The 14008-nt window shown below is 39.9% G+C and overlaps 3 protein-coding genes across 4 annotated transcripts in view; 1 reads left to right on the top strand and 2 right to left on the bottom strand.

Annotated features, from left to right (window-relative positions):
* Nucleotides 1-78: 78 nt before the first annotated feature.
* Nucleotides 79-4034, bottom strand: LOC1279657 (microsomal triacylglycerol transfer protein). The gene is made up of 5 exons (XM_061658861.1): nt 3708-4034; nt 3171-3191; nt 2880-3049; nt 713-2790; nt 79-618 (listed from the first exon to the last, which is right to left on the bottom strand). The coding sequence occupies exons 1-5, from the start codon at nt 3760-3762 to the stop codon at nt 306-308; spliced, it is 2637 nt and encodes an 878-aa protein (XP_061514845.1). The 5' UTR covers nt 3763-4034; the 3' UTR covers nt 79-305.
* The window catches only part of LOC4578430 (uncharacterized), a 46588-nt gene continuing 36539 nt past the window's right edge, over nt 3960-14008 (top strand). The window contains exon 1 of the mRNA XM_061658886.1: nt 3960-3972. The gene's annotated coding sequence lies outside the window, so the exon portion shown is untranslated. The remainder of the gene's footprint in view (nt 3973-14008) is intronic.
* Nucleotides 8156-12030, bottom strand: LOC1279656 (integrin beta-nu). Of its 2 annotated transcripts, none has more exons than XM_061658862.1 (8): nt 11937-12030; nt 11248-11342; nt 10910-11108; nt 9881-10836; nt 9644-9816; nt 9133-9330; nt 8652-9022; nt 8156-8572 (listed from the first exon to the last, which is right to left on the bottom strand). In XM_061658862.1, the coding sequence occupies exons 1-8, from the start codon at nt 12013-12015 to the stop codon at nt 8223-8225; spliced, it is 2421 nt and encodes an 806-aa protein (XP_061514846.1). In that variant the 5' UTR covers nt 12016-12030; the 3' UTR covers nt 8156-8222. The 2 variants fall into 2 exon arrangements, with proteins under 2 accessions (XP_061514846.1, XP_319420.2); XM_319420.3 differs by having other exon boundaries at nt 11471-11984.

The raw sequence follows: 14008 nt of genomic DNA, 5'->3' as shown, positions 1-14008 counted from the left end.
CTGTACAGATATTTCTTTCAGAACACAACCATTTATTACAAATCAGTCAAACCCAAAAGGGAACAAAAGGGAGCCCCATTATCGGTGTTATATTATCACTATATTTGTCATTAGAATTGCACAATTGTTAGTCAATGTCAGATTCAGTAAGTGAAGTGATGTAAAAGAGATTTCATAGGAATGGTCCATTATGATAGTTGCATATTTAACTTTACCCGGCTTGAACAATTTCCTAATTTTCTTAACTTCCTCGTTAATTATTTTTGCAATCTATCCGCGTGTCATGGCTTACTTGAGACTCGGTATCAGCTTTTTGAAATCAAATTACACATATCGTTATTTTTCCTATTCAGTGAATGCGTTAATCCGTTCAGCTTAAATGTTTTCGTAGTTTTGCGTGATGCTTGGTGCTTTGTTCCTATTAAATCTATTGTGCCGACAAATCGATGTTTGAGTGTACTCTTGGGCTGAACTAGTTGCATGCACAAAGCAGGATCACCGGAGAAGTCTAGAGCAGAAGACAAATGCAGCTGTGGGGCCTGCACGGAGCTGAACCGAACATCAACTGATGCAAAAGATGTATCAAAAGATAACCTGCTAGTCATGCTGATTCCAGTACTAAAAGTGTTGAAAAAATTGACATTAATATTAAAATACTGCAAATACCAAAGTTGTAAATTACTAACAAAATAGAATATCTATTCATACTTACTTCTGTTCTACCTTGGATTGCGCGTTTCGACCCCATAAGCTCATAGTCACCTGACCGTTTAGATCAATCGATATTGCTCCGGTAGAACTGAGCGCCAGCGTTACACCATTGTGCGAAGCAAACCGTTCTTCGTTGTCTTGCAACAGTGTGATGGCCTGGTAGGCTGGTGTAGGCTCCGATGCTGTACCGCTCCAAACATGTCCCATCAATTCTCCCTTACCGTTGAAAAATTCCAACGGTCTCATTACCACGCCCTGCACCGACAGCTCCATACCAGCTGTTGTATCTTCCTCTTCGTTATTGTCTGTTATCTGTTCCTCGTCATTGCTACTAACAAACGACGACATTCCTCCTGCGTACAACCCTAGCGTGAACAAGCTCATCTTTTCGTCGCTTACATCCAGGGTCAAATCAACGATGCCACGTTTCAACACACCTCCACTCATCTCTTGCAAGCTGGTAAGCGAGGCATTAAATGACGGAGCGGTCGAAAATTTGCGACTTAATGCCGTGGATAGTCCCTTGGGAGCGAGTATGTTGTAGTTGTTTAGAAGGCCATCTTTTTCGATAATATTCTTCAGCATTGCACCAAATTCTGAGCATTGTGCGGCAGCCATCCGCAGTTTCTGCAGCAAATACTGCTTCACTTCGTACGCTTTGTCCTTTGATTTCAAAAATTGTACTAGATGCGATAGCTCATCTTGATCCGGCTTCAGATCCAATAATATATCCAGCGCCAGAGTTCGTGCACTAGAATCATAACGTTTCGACACCTGGAAGAAAATATCTTCGAATTTGGCCCTGAACTCATCGTTCCATAAATAGACAGAAAACGAGCGCAGAGCTTTCATTGCTGCTACACTGACGGCTTTGGTGGATTCTTGAGCAAGTTTTATCAATCTATCCGCTGTTCTAGGGCATTTGAGGTTTTGCAGTCCGCGTATGAATTTAAGCTTACAATCTTCTCTTGAGCATTCGTCGATCTTTTCTTCCAGAAAATTAACCACCTTCTTCACCACTTCTGTCTCATAAGAGTTTCCTTCGAGTTGAGCATATCGACGAGTTACTGCTGACAGACATTGGATAAGGCTATCGTAAAACTTAACATTCATGTGCTCTTTTAGTGCCATTTCTAACAAATCGGCAACAATTTCCTTTTTTGGACGCGTGCCGATAGCAAGCGCTTGTAAATAACGTTCTGCAAGGAACATATTTTCATCGTCTGAGCTGCTTAACAATTCTGATTTGGCAGCCTGGTGAGAAGCCATCGTCTGTGCTGCTCCCAGTATATCAACTATTTGACCTTTCATATCATTGGATGATTTTGCTTTGATAATACGCACTAAATCTTCTTTTGTCGCTTTTCGTGCTGCCCGCACCATGTCGACCATTGCCGTAGCAGATGCCTCTTTGCCGACATTATCATTCGTTAGAGAATTTTTAAGCTGCTTAAATACACTGATAATGTTATCGCAATTATTATCTTTGCACGATGATTTATACTCCTGTGTCAGAAGCGTTTCCTTCTCCAGGGACAACTTTTTGACGATCCCATCAATGTCTGATCCTTCCTGCGTTGACGTTTTTTGGGTGCTTCCTTGCACGTTCATTTCCATGATTGACTCATAGTACGGTCCAAACCGATCCTGTGCGTTCAGCAAGTATTTCACGTAGTCCTGGCTTTTGATTTTTTGTAGCGCGCCGTCCGTAGACACGGTGAAATCCGTACTGCGCGATGTTTTAAGATTGCTTCGTAAACCATATTCCGATCTTTGCATCCGCTTTGCATCGTAATGACAGTTTTCCTTGGACTTGTGATAACGGGTGGAAGAGTGCGATATGTACTTAGTTTCACACTCCCCAGAAGGATCCACCTCACTGTACGTGCCATCTAGCAGCTGATACTGGAACAGGGCACATATTCCTTTCTTAAAGTTTCTCACCGGTAGTGCGTCTGAAGCTTCAAAATAAACCTCTTTGATTTGCCCTAAATTCCACCACGCGTAAAACGGAGATTCTGCTCCAATCATCGTTCCAACTTTGCCATCTGGAATGCTAACAAGCGAGGGATTTTGCACCTACAATAAAACTCATGTTATAGTACTTGTAATATTTAACCGCTCATTTGATTTTGGACTGTGAGCAAACACATTCTAGACAAAATTACCTGAATTTTCAATAACTTTGATTCAGCATCGCCCCACACCGATCCCACAATAACCGTTGCATGTGTTTGATACCCAAATGGAAGAGTTGCATTTTTACCGTTGCCCACATGAACTACGTTGGAAAAATCAAACGTTTCCTCCGTGCCAACGCGAAAGGCATCTCCGAAGGCTACAAATACAGCAACATTTGATTATCGTTACCACAAAGAATATACAATTAATTGCTGTGCATCGTTTATATCGTCTCCCGGTATATTTTCATGTTACAGAATAATCCACGCCATAATTACCTGGAGCCACGTATCCGAACTCTGAAATGAAAGAGACGTTTAAAGATGAGCTGATAAGTACAGTAATCTGATTTATTTACACAACATTAACCAGCGGTACACGAAAACGCCAGCACTATCAGCTGATCGCAGGACACGTCATTGGTATTCGTCCTACATTTTACTTGTACACTCATATTATTTCGATTTAATAGCTTTCTATGAATTCTTTTGATTCTAACACACTTCTGACGATTCTCCTCGATTCGAGTTTCGATTTCTTGCATGGCTAGATTTTAGAAATAATAGTAGGTTAATATTCATCATGCGCATCGTGCCGAATTACGATGCTAAATCACATAGAGGTGGATGCACCGTTGTTTTATTTTGTGTACTCTGTCTCTGTCTCGATCATGCAATGTCTCTTTCCTTTCTGTTTTCATTCATGCATCAAGTTCAAGGGGAAAGGTTATCTTATCAGTCCGCTTCTCTTACACCTATCACACAATAGTATGGTAGTTGCTTGGCAACGCCGTAGCAACTGCATCTAATGCTTACCGAATAAAGATAACAGGATTGTTAGAAGCAAATACAACTTCATCTTTCTGGTCATTCAACTCTTTCGAAGCGGATTAGAACACAACAATACAGCACGCACGCAATCGCGATCACTCCAAGAATTTATCAGAACCACTTACACTAGCAATGTATTCACTGTGCCACTTACAGCGCTTAAATTTGTGGCCTCACGACCATGTTCCACTCTCTGTTTCGGTGATTTCGTGTGTGAATGATCGACGATTAGTTTAAACCGTTGCTCCCAGCATAAATCGTCTCATCCTACACCAAAACAAGGTTGGCCCATGTACCACTTTTTTTTTTTTGACACATCAATGTTGTTGCATTTTGACAGTTGCTTCACTCATTTGCTGCATACCCAAAAAACAAAATCAAAGTACAGCGGAACGTCGTTTATCAGCGAAAACACGTTTATAAAATACGTTTAACGTATTTATTAATAACATGAGTAAAGGGTTGATGTATGTTTTGTCCATCACAAATTTCAAAGTTGTTAAACTTCATTTCTATAACCACTTACCCGGTTATTTTTAACTCATTATTTTTATAATGACTTTTTATTGAAGATTGTCTTGAAAAAATGCCTAGAAAAACGTGTCTTTAAACTGTGGTAAAAAATCAAAAAATTTCAATTTTTTAATGTACTTTAAACAATTAAATCAACTTTTACCCCTTACTTCTATACCCACCAACACGGGTAGGTAATACATACAATAATAGATTATGGTTTCGGTTTATTCGTTATTTTTGTAGTGATGTATACCAAAGCGCTACAGATTAAGCTTAAACGACTGGAGAATCAAATATCCATAGAAAAAAATGAAAGCTCCATGCTTCAGTGGTTTACTCAATAGATGGCGTAGTATAACTCATCATCATATTGCTCTCCTTTTCTTGCAATACGGTTTTCACCTAGCTTCATCTAATCATGGCCTATATATTCTTTTGACTTTAGAAGTAAAAATCTATATAAATGGTCGTGTGGTCAGAAATGTCCCAAGTGCCACAAATCCACTAAACCACCACAAAACGGGTTCTAAACGACTCAAGCTCTCTACCTAAACGGAATATAGAAAGACTTCGTTTAGCAGACGGCAAACGACTCTTGCATTCTAAAAATAGCAAAAAAGCTGATGGCGCTCTCTGTTGGTGGGATACCCCAACCAGTTGAGCTTCATCGCTTGGAGGAGAGCTTTCTCATTTCCTCTGTACTGTTGTATGATTTCGCATTGAAGTTATGCATCGCTAGAACTAGAACGGCGATACGATTGTTTAAATACTAAACTCCAACGGAAACCACCAGCACTGAAGCAAGTGAGATTTGAGTAATGGTCGTTGGTGTTGATACCCACGTATCTGACCACATGACCATTCATATAGATTTTTGCTCAGAAAGTTAGAAGGCTATATCCCAAATAGCCAGAATTGCTTAAGCAGCTCATTTTGGCACGCTAAAGATCGCTGCTTTAATTCGCCTTTTGCAGTAGATAAACAGCATCAAAGTTCCAGGCGGTCCTTCTAAATAGCGCCTAAGCAGCTTCCTTAAGCTACGGTGCTGGGGATTATTTTTCTTTGTGTTTTATTTTCAAGCAAGCGTCATCGATGAAATAAACAACAGGATTTGTTTTGTTTGTGTACATGTGTATATTTTTAAACCCTTAATATTCATAAATTACACGAAACGTATCACAATTTACTGTACAATCACAATCACTTCCTTCAAAATCCCTTCTTCAAAGAACTAATCTAACTTGTACAGCAGCAATGAGAAGATTGGCGGCGTCTGTCTTTGACACTTTGACAAGACCCACCTTGTACCGATGGCATGCATTAAAAAGCTATGAAGTTCCACCAAGTTCGGTACACGTTCTTAACAAGCCTTAAAGTTCCGTCATGAACCCTACACATAGTGCTAATCAGCCGCAAAGTTCCAAAGAGTACCATGTGCCTGTTAAAAAGCTCCATAGTTCCACAAAGTGCCGCCTATCTCTTAATCAGCCACAAAGTACGACAATGGAACGATTTTTCGTTAAACAGCCCTAAATCAGCTATAAAGTACGAGCTGGCTATTTGGGATAGGTCATGATAAGATGAAACTTGTCGAAACACATTGCAAGAAAAGGATAGCAATATAATGATGGGTTGTAATACGCCATCTATTGATCAAACCAATGAAGCTGTGGAGCTTTCATTTTTTTTTTCTATGGATATTCAATTTCCCAGTCGTTTAAGCTTAATCTATGGCGCTTGGGACATACAATAATAGATTATGGTTTCGGTTTATTCGTCATTTTTGTAGTGATATGTTTACCCAAGCGCTACAGATTAAGCTTAAACGACTGGAGAATCAAATATCCATAGAAAAAAAATGAAAGCTCCACAGCATCATTGGTTTGATCAATAGATGGCGTATTACAACCCATCATTATATTGCTATCCTTTTCTTGCAATGTGTTTCGACAAGTTTCATCTTATCATGACCTATATAGCCTTCTAACTTTCTGAGCAAAAATCTATATGAATGGTCATGTGGTCAGATACGTGGGTATCAACACCAACGACCATTACTCTAAAACTCTGTGGCGATATTTTTCAACCCGGTAGTGTAAACTATTTTTCTATAGGAATCCGCTATACGCGAAAACTCGAGATACGCTATTGCGCTCGGTCCCGTACGATAGCGTATATCGGATAATGACTGTACAGTCTGTTCCCGAGTTACGCGGTTTCTGCGTTCCCGACGAATCCGCGTAACTCGAATATCCGCGTATGTCGAATTTCACGTTTTTTGACTAAAATACTATTGATTACTCGGAGTTTTTTTTATTTAATTTAGTACTTTAATACACTTTATCATTTATTTGATATGATTCGTGCAGAAAATTATAATATTTCTGGTTTTTAAACGGTTTCAATTTGTTAGCATAAATGCAATTTATACCGAACTTGACGCAAATTGTACTGATTTGACATTTAATCTGTCAAATTTAGAAAACCACGTATCTCCGAATCCGCGTATGTCGAGAACCGCGTAACTCGGGAACAGACTGTATGTATTGAACTGTCATTTTTCAACAGCACGGATAAACGGACAACCGGATAAAAGGTACCCGGATAAACGGCGCTTCACTGTATATTCTATAGTAAAGGTCTATACAGGCGGTCCCCGAGATACACGGTTAATGGGGACCGAAAACGGCCGCAAAATACCGCGTATCTCGAATTTCCGCGTAAGTCGAATCTGGTGATTTTTAGCCAAAATATCAATAATTTTCGTGTAATTTTGAAAGTAGGGGGTGGTTTTAGCCACTTTATAAATTATTTGATATGATTCTGACGGAATATAACAGTTTTAAACGTTTTTAAATAGTTTTTAACATTCGATCAAAACGGAAATTATTTGGTAATTTACAATTGATGTGTCAAATCAGTACAATTTGTTCAAAGAACTGTCAAATTTAGAAAACCGCGTATCTCCGAATCCGCGTATAAGAGGTACCGTGTATCTCGGGGACCGCCTGTACAGCGGTCGGCAAACTATTGAGTCAAAGGGCCAAGTTTAGTAAATGATTTTAAATGAAAAGCGTTTCTATGGCTCCATTATATAATACATTACATTACAAAATTTAAAATTGTATAAAATTTGAGCAATAAAATAGTTTGAAAATTATATCAAGCTTTCGAGAAGAATTTAACTTTCAGAGAGCTAAAAACCGTGAATAAATCTCATTTTCAATTAAATGCAAGGCTGAACAAAATATCGTTCTTTATATCGTGATCACAATAAATAAATGTCATAAAAATGTCTGTAGGTAATCAACCTAGTAGAAAATCCTTAACCAGTGGTGGATCTAAATGGTCTATAGTATGCCGTATGTATTAGTAGTGAACAGAGTACTAGCGACAAGGGCCCCCGGAAGGATGGACGTTGGGGCTCCGAGGCTGGCGAATCATACGAAAAGACGTACAGTAATTTGTATACTAATATGTTTTCCCCATCTTTCAAAATCAGATAAATCCTTTTACGAGCCGGATTTGAAGTTGCGGCGGGCCGTTTTTGGCTCGCGGGCCTGACTTTGCAGACCGCTGGTCTATAGAATAGTAAAATACAAATGTGTTGTCTGATTAATGGCTATCAATATCACCGACTTCATTCATTTCTAGCTTATATCAACTTTTCTATTCTATTTATATACTTTTATATAAATCTTAAGCCTTGCTTATATAGCAGGTTGGTTGTTTTGTTTATAGATGCTTTGAGTCTCGCGAGTGCACTTAGACATAAGAGTTTAGTATTTAAATATATTGTACCGAACAATTTCTAGCAACGTATAACTTCAATGCGAAACATTACAACAGTGCAGGGGAGATGTGAAGATGTGCTTTTCAATTTAAATTGTTAAAATATTTAAACCATTACACCAACGTAAACTAAAATCACACTATTGTTAGTTTTATTTTTGTTTTTCTTTGAGGATACAGTTCGTACATCATTTACAAAACACTTGTCTCCATCTCAGCAGGAACTTTAAAGTTAGATATGGGTGATTTATACAATGGACTCTCCATTTGATACTTCGTTTCTTGTTCCCTTTCCTTTTCGAACTTTGCAAACATTTTTCTATCGTCGTACATAATTTTACATCGGTAGCAAAATAGCATCAGCAGTCCACCGATAATGATGGATGCAGCGATAGTGAACCCAGCAGCAATCAAGTTGATCTCTTTGCATTGTAAATTCTGTACCTTTAGCAATGTTTCTCTATTGTTCGCAAGTTCGTACGAAAACCTGTAGTCACATACATTCTTCTCGTCACTGAATCGAAAAGTGCAGTTTAGCGAATCTGAAAATATATGATTTTTTGTTCGTATTAAGTTTAATGGAGTCACGGTAACACGTATTAAGGATATTAGTGAGCTTACCATCAGTGGCATCAACGAGCTGCACTTTATACAGCCCAATTTTTTCACGACACTTGTTATCTAAATTTTGGCATGGTATATTGTTTATCTCATGTACTGCACATCGAATACAATCCTCGTACGACGAGCATAATGCCGGTTGTTCCCCATCCTTCGTTTCGCAGAATGGTCCGAAGAAGGATTCGTCACAAGAACATCGCCCGCAGTTGCATTGCCCGTGTCCAGAGCAAACAGCATCATTGGATGGTGCCTTACAACCAGTTGTGTCTGTAGTACATTCACAATTGTCACCTGACCACGAGTCGAAGCAGCTGCATGTGCCACACGTGCAAATACCGTGATCTGGACCTCCACAAATGCTTCCATCAATGCTACAGGAATTAAAGGTATATAGTATATGTACATAGTTAGTTACTACATTATCATGTCTAGCTGTCATAGCTTCATTCCTTACTCCCAATTATTATTGGTTTGTACGTACGTGGCACATTCATTGCATTCGCAATGCTCTCCCTCAAATCCGGGATTACAATAGCATTGTCCGCATATGCATTCGCCGCGATCGGAACAAATAGGACCAGTACGTAGTTCGTCACCTACACTGGGCGCCACACACTGCTCGAACAATTCGCGTCGATTTTGAGAGTTTTGTAAATTGCATTCGCACGTTTTGCCAATCCTATGAAATGAAAATGATACTGTAACAAGTTTTAAAAACGAAGTTGACTGCAAAACTAATCTCTATGTAAACTATGTACCCTATGTACTGTTCGCTCTGGTCCATTTATTAGACTTTCGCGATTCAAATCACACTATGCCAACCATGGTCCGATTGCTAGTATGAGTAGAAGCTTTAATATACATTACTAGTCCATCGATGTTCATCACAGTGTGGACAGATTTAACAAAAGAATATTTTTTGTTGTAATTAGTCAATGTCCTCTTGGAACTTGTTGTAAATGAATAAATTAAATTAAACTAATAAGTCATACCATCCGACGTAGCATTGGCATTGCCCGCACACGTAATCTCCGTTGAAGTTGCACAGCTCACTCAGCTCCATCGGTTTCTTATTTTTTTCACAGTTACAACTAGTGCGCAAATCTATGTCCAGTTCCACGGCTTCATTACTGATCAGTTTCTCTTCTATTCGAACTGTAACATTCTGTAATTGGTGAATTAAATTAACCGGTTGTGGAATGTTATATACGCTTTAACTGTTTCATTACCGTTATTGACGGATCTTTAGGATATTCCAGCAGATGTATTTCAACGTTAAATTTATACTCTTTTCCGATTTCAATATTGTCACATCTGTTGATCGGTTGCGGTTCACGATACAGTCCTGCACAATCAGTGGTGTAGCGTAGTTGCATGTAGTCTGGTGAATTGTCTATAAACTCCACCCGCTTAACAAACTCTCTATATCCCTCATCTACCAACTGGATAATGTTGGAGGAATCATCCTGCAGTCGGCCAACACTGGTAAACTCAGGCATCAGATCGCTTAAGCGCCGGTAGTATGCTTGCTGCGCCTCGGTGACGGCAAATATCACAGCCGTTTTGCTTCGCAACAGTACGCGCCAAATTTGTTCCAAAGAGGGATAATCGTACTTTAAAGCATCTACAAAGTTTCCGTCACTGTCCAGATGACACTGTTTATCGTTTTCTTCCACGATACCCGCCAGCAGCCCATCGCCAGCCATATGCAGCCATCCGTCTGTGGCTACGATCACAATTTTACGGGTATTTGAACCCCATCCGATCTGTTTCTCGCATACCAGCACCTGCATTAGGGCATCTAGCCCCGCTTCTAGATTGTCCACATTTCCAGTGACATTGCTTTCTTTGACCTGCGCAATAAAGCTATCGATGTCGCGTGTAATTTTCAACCGGTGCTTAAAGCCGTAGGTCGGTTCGCATTGGTCGTTTTCTGAATAGCACGGATTCTGATGTCGATGTGGTTCGGATTGTATGAACGGAAAGGCGGGCTTGTCAGCAAAACTACCAAAACCCAACTGATAGTTGGCGGTTAAGTTAGCTAATGCTAGTGCTAACTGACTACCCATGCTCTCGAGCGTTGCTTTGTCGTCACGCATCGACCAGGTAAGATCCATCAGGTAGTACATATCCAAAGGATAATTTTTCGCCGGTTTGTACTTGAACGAGATGGTTCTGGAGCCCACTGGAGTTAGAAAATATTACATAAAAATTCGCACAGCAAATCCTTTTGATTATATCCGATGACCGCTACTTACACTTTCCTAGACGTAAATTCATTTTTTGTGGCATTATTTGTACAGCTTCCAACTGCTGCGAATCGAAATCCCGATGCGGCTCATTTTTCTCGATTTGAAGGAATGAATAATCATCGTTTGTCTCGATTTTTAACGCGTTGCATTTGGATTCTAACAGCTCATGTTTAGTCATGCATCGGGATTTTCGCATGTCATACAACTGCAACAATAAACAGAACAATCAATCGAAATCATTTGATGCATATAAAATCATTTCTTAATAACGCGGCAATACGTGTTGCACACATTCTACAGAATTTGTTGACCATTAACCATGTAGATAGCGATGAATGACTCACCTCATCTGTGCACCATGCACAGTCTTTATCAGCGTCGAGACATTCGATGCAATTTTTTTGAAAGAAACACTTGGATTGAGTAACAACACGGGACGCTGAAATGGCCACAAAACCACAAATCTTATTATTTTATCAACTGTGATCAAAGCACTGCCAACGAGCTTTGTACATCGTACAAAGCTTCATAGCATCGTTGTTTGTTTCATAACAAAACTAATCTTACACTGCCCAAATGCCAAACTAAGCAGATACGTAGTCACCAATAGAGTTACAGATATCTTGAATGCGGTCATGGCAGCAAGTAACTTTGCAATTGCGATTTAAACTAAACGTGCCCGAACTCTGGTTTGCAAGAACACTGCATACTTCTTAATAAATTATTGATCGAATTTAATATCGGACAGCTAAGCGCTCGCTGCCGCTCAGTTAACCTCTTAGAACGATTGTAAAACTGCACGATATGTAACCACACCGGCGACATGCCTTATTTATCGACACTGAAAGCCCTGATAAGATAACCGGAACCCAAACAAACAGAGCAACGCGAGGGGATCGAGCGCTCTCTTTACTGTCGCAGAGCCGCACACAGCTAGTTGCTTAAAGAGGCAACGTTCTTATGCTTATGTTAGCATTTGCTTGAACGAGCGCTTTCCGCTTAGAAATGGCACAACAGGCGCGGATTCTATTACCAGTGAATTTATTTACTGTGAAGCGATAGAGTGACGCAGAGAGAATGTAGCTGCAGCTGTGGGATGAACAGCAAGACATCTATTTTACCTGTGTATTGGTAACATTGGCCAAACACGTGAGTAACGTGTAGGCGTGGTACAATCTTACAATCTACCCCAGTGTTACAGAAGCATGGTATACAGTAACAGCCAAAAATAATATTGCAATATGGCTAAGACCATATTTCTCAGAAAATTCACGTAACTAAAGTAATACTAAACATCTACTAATATTGTTTCTTTACTGTGGATTTCATATTACATCACAGTATTACTGGCTTTTCTACACTGTTCAAACAACAGTTTTAATAATGTTTATAGATATGATTTATTCATAGCATTTATAGTAATGCTATTCCATCCAAACAATATAAAAAAAGTTAATTTTAATTTGCATAGGCAATGCGGTGATTTTAATTGCGGTTAGCAATGAGATCGGATGACTCATGCTGTAGAAATATGTTTGCTGGAGTCAGCGTTAGCACATTAAAGTATTACCATCTTCTGGTGATCTTTTAGGCAGCGGATGTTGCATGTCGTAGGAGATACAACAATGAGCTATAATTTTTTTTTTTTTGTGCCTCGACATTGAATGCTCCTATTAAGAGTATATGAGAAACAGATATTGTAACTGAAGAAATCGTATAGGAATGTAGATTCATCCTGGTTGTGGATATCTCCCGGGATAATTTGATCGTCGGGAATAGATCGTGGAATGAATATTCACTCCCGCTATTGCCATGTATTTCCTTTCAAAGATGAGAAGACGTTAAAATGGTTTGCTGCTATCAAAAACATGGTAGTTTTTATTTATGTTAACATGCCATTCGATTTCATTTGCACTTCCTAATACCTTATACCAAGGTATCATTTCGTTGCTCAAAGGCAGGGTTGTATTTGCTCAAAACCGATTGCAAATCCGAATGCACTCGATTATGAAACTAAATTTTATAAAAGAATATGCATTAAATGTGCCGGCATATGATTGGCAAGATAACTGCGAAGGTGTGTGAGGCGTACATCTGACTCAAACGCAAAATAGTAAGAATTGAATTGAGACTTAAATTCGACGAAGTTGAAATACCTGCTTACTCGATTACCAGGCCATGCTAGAGACCAACTGGGAAGCAGTGTATTAGTTGACAGCGATAACCTTGAGGTGGTAGAGAAGTCCTGCGATCTTGGGACGGTCGTTACTTCGGACAACGACATCAGCAGCTAAATCCAGAAACGCATTGTGTAGGGGAATCGTGCATACTATGGGCTTCACCAACTGCTGAGATCCAGAAGACTTCGAGACCACACGAAATGTGAGATATATCGCACATTGATTTGGCCGGTGGTTCTCTATAAATACGAGTCTTACACCATACGGGTGGAGGATGAAAACGCTCTGGGCGTGTATGAGTCTATCTTTGGCGGTGTGTTCGAGCATGCAGTTTGGTTTTTGCCATGAACTAGGAAGCATGAACTAAGAGGTACTTGCTGAGGTGTACGGCGAACCGGACATCCTGACGGCGGTGAAGATTCACAGGATACGATGGCTGGGACATGTTATGAGGATGCCGGACTCATGTCTTACCAAGAAGTTGTTGAATATCGACCCACAGTTCGGCACGAGGCGCACGGGAACACAGCGTGTTCGATGGTTGGTTCAGGGGAAGCATCGGGTCGGAGATCGGGTGTCTACATAGACGGAAGGAAGGGCAGGAAGAACGGGAAAGAATCGAATTGTTGAACGGGTCATAACACGGTGACGTGCGCTGGCAACAAGCTTTCTTTGTGAGCAGGTCAACGAAAGAGTGGTAAGGAGAAGATACGTATAACATTCTACTCCATATCTACCCTTCTCAGTTTCTCCATAGAGTCACACACCCTGACTATATTTCTGCACTGCATTTCTGCACTACTCTAGTTTGCATTTCGCAAACTTTTCGCACAATGAACAAGCATCTCTATACAGTAATATGACATTTCCCAACCCGACATAATCATTCCGTTGGTTCTGGTATTATAATTCCCTGATTATGCTT

Source organism: Anopheles gambiae, chromosome 3 (genome assembly GCF_943734735.2).
Source record: "Anopheles gambiae chromosome 3, idAnoGambNW_F1_1, whole genome shotgun sequence".
Classification (NCBI taxonomy): domain Eukaryota; kingdom Metazoa; phylum Arthropoda; class Insecta; order Diptera; family Culicidae; genus Anopheles; species Anopheles gambiae.
Note: the sequence above shows the minus strand (reverse complement) of the source record. Positions and strands in the feature narration are given on the sequence as shown.